At 38.1% G+C, this 10,233-nt stretch overlaps 1 protein-coding gene across 1 annotated transcript in view; it reads right to left on the reverse strand.

Annotated features, from left to right (window-relative positions):
• Window positions 1-5,461: 5,461 nt before the first annotated feature.
• Dpy30 (dpy-30 histone methyltransferase complex regulatory subunit) overlaps window positions 5,462-10,233 on the reverse strand; it is a 14,685-nt gene continuing 9,913 nt past the window's right edge. The window contains exon 5 of the mRNA XM_010645308.3: window positions 5,462-8,407. Coding sequence (XP_010643610.1) covers window positions 8,335-8,407 — 73 coding nt within the window. The 3' untranslated portion in view covers window positions 5,462-8,334. The remainder of the gene's footprint in view (window positions 8,408-10,233) is intronic.

Below are 10,233 nucleotides of genomic sequence, written 5' to 3' on the forward strand. Positions count from 1 at the left end.
TCGCGAGCACGCAGCCGCGGCTCTGTCCCCGCTGCCACGCGTCCTCGGTGGGCTCGCACCCTCGCGGTGTCCCCTAGGTGTGCGGCCGCGCCGCCAGGAAGTTCGTTTGCACAAGCGGGCACATGGTAGTATGGCCGCGGCCCAGCAAGCCGGGGTCACCTTTACCACTGTAAACGTTTATCTTGTTTCACGTTCTGTCTATGTAGGTGCATGTCTTGTCTTCCTTACTAAAGAGTAGTAGAGCCAGCCTCAGCAATTCTCAACTGCAAAATGGGGGTAATACTCGAGCACTGTACCCAGGACTGTAAGTTAATGTAAAGGCCTGCAAGGGGGACACACAACAGTATGTCAGCCTTCACTTAGGTCTTACAGATCCCAGTACTCCCTGTCAGTGTCAGTGCCTTTAGCTGGGCGTGTGGCTCAGGCCTGGAATCCTAGCTACTCTGGAGGCTGAGGCAACTTAGTGAGACCCTGTCTCAAAACTTAAAAAGGCTGGGGGTGCAGTGCAGTGGTACCCACCCCCGGGGGGAACACTTTATAAATGTGGTAGAACCACCCCAGAGAAGGGTATCTTAGACTTCCATGAAGTGTGGTGAAGTGCATCGTTCAAAAATGAACAAAACAGTTGGGTATCTTCAAAAATAAGATATTTAGGGCTGTAAAAGCCATAGCCTTTTTTTTCATCTTAGTTTCACGCAAAAGTAACCTGGTAAGAGTCTAAAGTAGATGACCGGCTGCCTAAGAGTCCAAGATTAGGTTTTCCTAATGCCACAGTAATATACAGTACTTCTCTAGGGCTTTTAAAATCATTTTTCCATTCCTTTTCCAACTTCAGGGCCCAAATTTTCCAACAACTGAGTTTAAACTCTTTAGTGGGCCCTTAAGTGATACACTAAAGCCTAGGATAACCGTAACACTTCTGACTTTCACACCTTTTTCTTCAGTTATTAGACTAAAATCTCCACTGCTGTATATATTTCATAACTCAAACTTTACCCTCTCCACCACCAACCTGACAAAATAATATGTAGGAGGAAAAAAATGGACATACAGTACCTAAGTCGCCAAAGCCACTTTAGGAACATAAAAGGACTGCAGCTCTAATTCCATAATACTTTTTACAAAACTCAGTGCTGACTAATGAAAAGGTAAACTTTTTATTGTAAATTGCAAGCACTGATATGGTGACAACTCTTGTGGTTACTTTTTATATCACTGTATATACCCCCATAGAAACAAGAAAACATCACATAAGCTCTTATTCATATATTGTATGTTTGTTATCCCCTGCTCCTAGCAACAATCCTAGATTTCATTCCAAACTACTAATCTTATTCAAAATTATTTTTCTTCCCTATTACATGCTCAGCCAAACTCTTCTTTCTCTAAAAGGCTTTTCTTAATAATTTTCAGCAAAGACCACAATGCCAAATAAAATGAAAGGTTAGATCTTGTTATTTTCAAAATGCTCTTAACATAGTCTACCCATTACTGCCTGTTTTATTCAAGCATAGATTCTTGAAAGAAACAAACTGAAACTATTCACTTACCAATCTCCCCTAAATTAAGAAACATTTATATAATGGAAAATACTCTGTATTCCAGGAGAAGCTTATTTCGCAGTGTTGTACAACTCTCATGTTATTATCAAGTTTTTATTATATCCAGCAGTGATTTTGAGTTTGACATTTTATAAACATTATAGTAGAAGGAAGGATGAAATCTTCATTCACAGTCCTTATGAAATCCCTCAAGAAATAAGGGTAAGAGGCCCAGAACCCAACATTAATGCACATGTCTTCTAAAACAATGTCTGGAGATTTCTTTAACTGAAATACCAAATAGTTTCTCTGGTGTGAAAAACTATAATAGTACACAGGATCCTAATGAGAAAATTAATAATGTGAAATAGGAAGTAAAGGGCTAAAGGTGTAGGGAAAGTGGGGAGGGTGGGGGAAAGGTAATAAGGGAGAGGAAAAAAATATGAGAAATTGAAAAAATGGAAATAAAGTGTTTGTAAATGGGGAGGGGAGGAGAGGGTGAAGGGAGGGCAGGGACAAGGGGAAAAAATGAGAATCAAGACCTATTATGTAAAGGTACAGAATCCCAATAATGAATGTAATGGTATTGTATACCTAATTGTACCAATAAACTCAATAAAAAGAAAAAAAAAAGTAATTTATTGAACGATATGCAAAATATAAAAAATAAATAAAACAATGTCTGATATTTACCACAGCAGCCTGTACTAGCAAAAAACTGGGAGAAAAAAAAATCATGCTCATGAATATGACACTCATTCAATTAGGAGGATATATGTATCCACCTGTTAAAAGAAGGTGACACGTGAGTTCAAGGCCAATCTGGGCTACACAGTGAATTCAGGGCCAGCCAGAACTACAAAGTGAGACCCTGCCCCAAAAAGAATAAAGTGATACAAATACACTGTACTGGTATACAAAAAGCTTCCAAATGTAGAATGTGTAAAGACTACCACCATCTAAACCAAAGGATATATGTATCCACCTGTTAAAAGAAGGTGACACGTGAGTTCAAGGCCAATCTGGGCTACACAGTGAATTCAGGGCCAGCCAGAACTACAAAGTGAGACCCTGCCCCAAAAAGAATAAAGTGATACAAATACACTGTACTGGTATACAAAAAGCTTCCAAATGTAGAATGTGTAAAGACTACCACCATCTAAACCAAAATATACCTAATTTATTTACATCTTTGGGCTTGATTTTTTTTTTTTTTTTTTTTTTTTTTTTTGGTTTTTTTTTTTTTTTTTTTTTTTTTTTTGGTTTTTTGAGTCGGTCTCACTATGTAGCCCAGGCTGGTCTCAAACTCACAGCAATCCTCTTGTTTAGGCTTGATTTTTGAATCTACACAGCAATATTAAATTGACTATTTTTAGATTTTACTTATCCACAGCTCACAGCCTTAGGAGCCCCATATCACTGAAAGCCCCATGGATAAGAAAAATATTCTACAGCGATACCACAATGTTTTGAACAAATCAAGATGTAAGAGGGCCAGAGATTTAGCTCAGCAGCGTTGTGTCTGCCACACAAGCGCAAGGTCTTGAGTTCAATCCCCATACCAAAAAAAATTTAAGAGTTCAGCATAGAGAGGCTATTTTGATTTCAAAGCTGGTGCTCTAGCCTAAAATCAGTCAACTTTGCCCCTTTCTACTGTAGAAACCAAACTTAAGTAATATTTATTAAACACTGTGTACCTGACATTTAGCCAAGTACTTCATATATTTAGTGATTCATGATGAAAATGATGAATTTCCAATGTACTGAAATAAAATTTTTCACATAAAGTTTTTCATATTTGTTAATTTAGGTTTCCCATAAGTAAAGTAAAAGATACAAATCTTTTTTAAAAGCTGACAAGTAGGCTGGGGATTTAGCTCAGCGGTTCGGTGGCCTGCTTTGCAAGCGCAAGGACCGGAGCTCAATCCCCGCTACCAAAAAATAAAAGCTGACAAGTTTTTTAAAGAGACAGTCATTTGTTACCAACTGCCCTTTTTATCTCTAGTGGCCTATTTTTCACTATCATACTACTTTTCTCCTTTCCTAATCTACAACAAGAGTTGTTAACAAGTAGATTGTTTCACTTAAATTTTTGTAGGCTGGGGATGGAACTCAGTGGCACCACGCCTGCCTGGCAAGAGCAAGGTCCTGAGTTCAATCTCCAGTAACAACAACAAAAAAAGTTTGTTTTCACTTTATTTCTACAGTTGGATAGTATGTGTCAATCCTTCAATTTGGTAATGCCTTTTGGAATCCCATCCAGGAAAATATCCGGGTAAAAATGTTTTATTCTGTTCCTACAAGTATTTGGTCATGTTTCTAGCAGAAGCTATTAATCTTTAAATCTCACTATACCTCATAAATGAGATTTACACAAGGTTCGGTATTCTTCCTCTATTACCTCATCAGAATTAGAGGATTTCTTTCTAGCCAAACATTTTTTTCATTTTTTGATGTTGTTGTTGTTGTTGTTGTTGTTGTTGTTGTTTTTCTACTCATGGTGTCTATTTCCTCTAGGAATTTGTTCCTGATTTACCCTCCTGGTCTTCTCACTAACCTGACCATCAAAAGAATTCAAGAACTCAGAGGCCTTAGAGAATTGAGGCAATTTTATTCTATTTTTGCATTTGTTTACTAAACAATCTTTTCCATTGTGGTCAAAGGATAGGAATTGCTTATATACCATCATTGCTGGCCAAACATTAAATACCCCTTACCAAATTATAGAAGCTTTTTAAACCAAATCCTGTGTAACCAGATTACTGGAAGAAGTAATATTCTCCCTTCCCTCAGTATAATAGAGTACTGCCAAGTATAAACTAAACGCTTGAAGCCAGTGGACTACACTTTCAAGAAATGTACATTTGCATACTCTTTCCAAGTTTTGCGCATTCCTAATGAGGATCAATCATGTTCTACAACTTATTTCTACCATTTGTACTAGTTACTGTCATCACATGATTAACTACAACATAAACCAACAAAATATAAACATAATCCAAAAGGTGTGCTGGGCTGAGGATCTACCTCAGTGGTTCTGCTGCCTGCCTCAAAAGTGCAAGGACCCGAGTTCTATTCCTGGTACCCACCCCCCAAAAAAAAACCACAAAAGGTGTGTTATGCTCTGAATGTTGTGTTCCCAAAAATTTCATGTTGAATTTCTACACTCGATCTTAGCCAAGAGGCCGAGAAGCGATCATGTTGAATTTCTGATCACCAGATCTACTGATGGCATTAGAAGTATGGGGACTGTCAGAGGCGATTAGGTCATTTCGTGAATGGGAATAGTGCCCTGGTAAGACCCCCGACAGAAAGCATGTCCTTTTACCACAGAAGAACACAGCTCTAAGGTGCCATCTGTACAGACAGCAGACCAAGTCTTCACCAGAGTACCTTGATCTTGGGCTTCCCAGCCCTCAAAACTATAACAAATAATTGTTTTATCAGCCACTCAAGTCTACGTTTTTTGTTATAGCAGCCCAAAAGGATTAAGACAAGGTGTTTGTACAGGTTACGCTGAATGTTTTGGAAAGACTCAGTAAAAACAAACTACATAGACAAGATGGAGACTATAAAGAAAAAATACATATACATTCTATAAGCTACATGTCTAAAATCTTCCAAAATCTTTGAAACAAATTTAGAGAGCACGTTATTGATGTGGTTTGTGGAAGATACTACAGAGTTCTAATCAAAGAACCCACATCCAAAGAAAAGACAAATCAAAATATTACTACTTTTTTTGTTGTTTTTTGTTTTGTTTTAGCGGGGTCTTGCTATATCCAGGTTGGCCTCCAACCCAAGGCAATCCTCCTGCCTCTGCCTCCCAAGTGCTAGAATTACAGGGGTGTGCCACCACACCCAGCTACATTAATTTTTTTTGGGGGGTACCAGGGATCAAACTCTGGTCCTTGTGCTTGTGAGAAAGGCAGCATAGCCACTGAGCTAAATCCCCAGCCCACATTAATATTTTTAAACTCAAAAAATCTGTTTATACAGTATGTTCATTTATGATTCCCCACTTTTTCATTCATCAGGCAGAAAAGGCTTCCACTATACACACATAGGACTGACTTCCCCTCAAAGAAAAATCATAGGTATACCTGAGAGGAAATAGTGTTTGACTCACTGTACCAAACTCAGTCCTCTATAATCTTGAACAAGTTAACCAAATGTTTCCTCGTCTAAAAATGATACATTGAAATTAAACCTACCTCTGGCCTTCAGGTGTAGTTCAGTGGTAGTGTAGTTACAGCATATATGAGGCCCTGGGTTTAATCACCATTACCACTAAAATAAATGAAACCTACTTTGGGAGGTAACGAACACAAATATGTTTATAGCCTTGATGGTGGTTACAGTTTCACTAGCATATACCTATTCTGAAACTCATCAGCTTGTACATACTAAATACATACAGCTTTTTACATGTAAATCATACATAATTTGGGGGGTCCACCGGGGATTGAACTTGGGACCTTGCGCTTGTGAGGCAGGCAGCAGAACCAGAGCTAAATCCCCAGCCCCAAAAGTGATATTTTAATAAATGAAGTGGGTATAAAACTTTAATGAAGTCCACCACACAGAGCTGAAGATGAAATAACAAAGTATTTCCCATGGTCCCTGGCATAGTAAATACTTAAGGAGTGTGTCAACTGTTGGCAGATGTACCTACACTCAGCTCTTACTGGAAAAAGTAGCAAATTCAAGATTGAGAATTTTAAGCCCTAACTTGAAGACAATTCAATAGAACACTAAAAGTAATGAGGCATTAGGCAGAGTACGACATATGTGCATTTCCAAAACCATATGCATCAGATTAGTTTCCATTCAAATTCACAATTATAAACCTAGGCCCTATCCCAACTCAGTCTCCAGGCTTTATGCAAGGTATTAATATTTATTTATACATTTATTTTGATATTTATACACTATTGTTTATACTAATATTTGAGAAGTTCCATCAAGTAGCTCTAATGAGAATAACGGCAAAGAGCCACTCCTAAAAAGATAGCACTCTGGCCTCTAGGGATGTCACTCAGTGGCAGAGCACTTGCCTAGCATGTGCATTATTGGTGCTTTCATTAGAAATTATACAATTAACTCAAATGGTAAAATATCACTAAAAATACTTCAGTGGACTAATGAATTAGCCAAGCAGCCAAAATAAAACTGATGAAATTCATATTTGTGGTAAATATTGTAAAAGTGGGAGATACCGATATTTCCTATTTAAATAGGACTGTATTTCTCAAAGATCTGCATATGTGAATGCAAATATCATTTCTACTGAGTGTATTAAAGAGAACTGTAGGGCCGGGGATTTAGCTCAGTGGTTCAGCCGCCTGCCTCTCAAGCTCAAGGACCCAAGTTCCATCCCCCGTACCAAAAAAAAAAAATTTTTTTTAAAAGATAGAGAACTGTAACACATGCATCGTCAGCATTAAATTTCTAACTCTGCTAAGGTCTTAATGTTTTTTCCTTTGAGACACATGACTTTAATATATTTCCAATGTAGTTGCCCAATTTCGATACTACTGATACCTTGAACTGGAAGATTTGGGGGGAAGGGATGGGCACAGTGGTGATCATGGTGCCTTTTAAGACATTTAACAGCATCCCTGGACTCTATCCACTATATGCCAGTAGAATTCCACCAAAACTAAAATGTGTCCAGATCACTGATTGTCCTAGGGACCCAAGGGAGGGGGGCTAGATACAATCACTCCAAGCTGAGGACCACTTATCCAGTGAATGTTTTTTCTCACTCTCTTCAGACAATTTTCTCTATTTTCCAGACCCAGTAAGCTAGCTTAATTTCTTCACAGGGGACAAGAGAAATAGATTTAAAAAAAAAAAAAAACTTACCAGCTACTAATTTTTATTACAAAGAGACACAATGACATTGAGTGACACAAGTACTTCTCACTGCAACACATTCATAGACCTGGGACGAACTGCCCGGCAGCTGGAGGTAGGAGAACTGCTGGGAGTCTGAGGCCAGCCAAGGACAGCCTGAACTACATAGCAAGATTCTGTCGCCAAAAAAAAAAAAGCACTTACCAGTAGTGTTGTCTTGAACAAATCACTTACTCTAAGTCTGTTTTCACATCTGCAAAATGGGAATAACTACTTTGCTATATTAAATACAGTGTTACAGCTGACATATAGGACCGCAATAAGTGATGGCTATTTTACATCATTACCTCAAAGCATCAAAGGATACTGTATATCCTATGCAACGCTATTTTCCATACTGCAACATTATTGTACATTAGAAACACAGGTGAGACTTGATAGACACTGAACATGCCCACACACCCCTCTCAGAAAGATCCAGCAGTCGACCTGGGGGTTGGGGCGCAGTGGTGTTGGCTAAGTTCTTTATTATACTTGATTCTGTTATATTTTCACTCTGCCGTAAAACTCTGTAACATTCAGAGAGAAGAAAGAAGCGATTCATAATAACAATTCAAGCATACAAAATATTTCTCATACCAAACAAAAACTACTCTGAAATACTGGCATCTTGACAATTTATTTTGAAGGTCATTTTAAAAACAAAGTTAAAGACAATCTGAGAAAAAAACTGCACAGAATACACTCATTAAATAAGTATGGCAATTAAATCAAAGTAGGGGAAATATGTTCTCTTCAGCAATTCAAGAAATAATTTTTTTTGTCCTGAAGGTTCTTATAATTCCAAAAAGGAGAAAAAATTACGCAATTAAAGCTGCCTCTTAATCATGTAAATCTATAGTAGCAACCAAACTTTTCTGTTCTTCCCAATAAATCAGTTTCGATCTTCAAATTGTGCCTTATTTTTTAAAAGATACGATGCTAGAAATTCAATGGGATTTGGTGGTCTGTAAGGGAAAAGAAATTCAAAGTTTAGAAACATATTTTAACTGTACTGTTTTATAGAGAAAACACATCTTTTTAATTTTTATTTTACAGTCAAAGGCTATTGCAGTACAAATGATAAATGAGACAATATAGTTTTAAGCTGGGCGTGGTGGCTTATGCCTCTAATCCCAACACTCCGGCGGCTGAGGCAGGAGGATCACTGTGAGTTCAAGACCACCCTGGGCTACACAGTGAGTTTCAGGTCAGTCTAAAGTACACAGTGAGACCGTGTCTCAAAAACAAAACAACAACAACAAAATCAATATAGTTTTTTTGTTTGTTTGTTTTTTGGGTTTTGGTTTTTTTTTTTTTTGGTTTTTTTGAGACAGGGTCTCACTATGTAGTTGAGACTGACCTGTGGAATTCACTATGTAGCCCAGGCTGGTCTTGAACTCACAGCAATGCTCCTGCCTCAGCCTCCCGAGTAATGGGATTACAGGCGTGCGCCACCACTCCTGGCCTTCAATATAGTTTTAAAAAGAAAAATTTTTATGGCTTAAAACTAGTTATGAACACAATTCTAAACAACACGGGCCAGGGATTTAGCTCAGTGGTTCCGACTACCACCTCTCAAGAGAAAGGTCCTGAGTTTGTTCCTCAGTATCAAAAAAATAAACAAACAACATGAACACTAACAATGGACTGCTCCAGGAAAAATAATAGCAGAGGGGTCACAAGGAAGACTTCTGGAGTGCTAGCAGGATTTTATTTGGCTTCTTTTTTTTTTGGTACCAGGAATTGAACTCGGGTCCTTGTGCTTGCAAAGCAGGCCACCGAACCACTGAGCTAAATCCCCGGCCCGTATTTGGCTTCTTCATCTGAATATACATTACATAAATATGTTGTTTGTGAAATTCATACCTATGAATTGTGTAACTGTATAGGTTTTATCAATCAACAAAACAACAAAAATCACTTAAGACAACAGATGTAGCATTACTACAACATACAGCTGAAAAACTCATGTGAATAACTAAAAGAATCAATACTTATTTAAACAAATTCTATTATTTTTGTTTACTATTTGGTTTTTTGTGGCAAGATCTCACTTTGTAGTATAGGCTGGCCTTGAACTCACTATGTAGCCGAGACCTGGCCTCAAACTGGCAGAAATCCTCCTGCCGGAGCCTCCCAAGTGCTGAGATTACAAGTGTGGGCCACCATGCCCAGCTTTCTTTTGTTTTTTGAGACAAGGTCTCTCTATGTATTTCATGCTGGCCTTGAACTCACTAATTTTGTTAGCTCAAACTGCCCTCTAGCTCATAGCACTCCACCAGTCTCAGCCAGTGGTGGGATTATCCAACTTACCTTTCTTTTTTCAAAGACACTTCTATCTTCAAATAATTTAAATTAATTCTGCCAGGCATGGTACACCCATGGTAATACGTGTAATCCCAACATTCCAGACACTGAGGCAGAAGGATCTCAGTGAGTTCTAGGCCGCTACGTAATGAGCATAGTGAGCTCAAAGCCAGCCTGAACTGGATAGCAAGACTCTGACTCAAAAAAAATTTAGGGGCCAGAGATTTAGCTCAGTGGTACTGTGCCTGCCTGTCAAGCGCAAGGTCCTGAGTTCAAGAAAAAAATTTTGAAATACTACAACCAGAGCATATCTGAGAAGTGTATTCATAGTAGAGGTATTACTTCATATTTACAATTTTTACATAAGTTATTCTTGCTGAGAAAACAAGTCAAAAGATGAAATTAGAAGAAATACCTATTTTAAATTCTACTATGAAAGGGCATATTGGACTAATTTGCAGTGATCTCAAAACATTCCCTTTGC

The sequence above is a fragment of the Fukomys damarensis genome, unplaced genomic scaffold (genome assembly GCF_012274545.1).
Source record: "Fukomys damarensis isolate Sample0158 unplaced genomic scaffold, DMR_v1.0_HiC HiC_scaffold_2, whole genome shotgun sequence".
Lineage (NCBI taxonomy): Eukaryota > Metazoa > Chordata > Mammalia > Rodentia > Bathyergidae > Fukomys > Fukomys damarensis.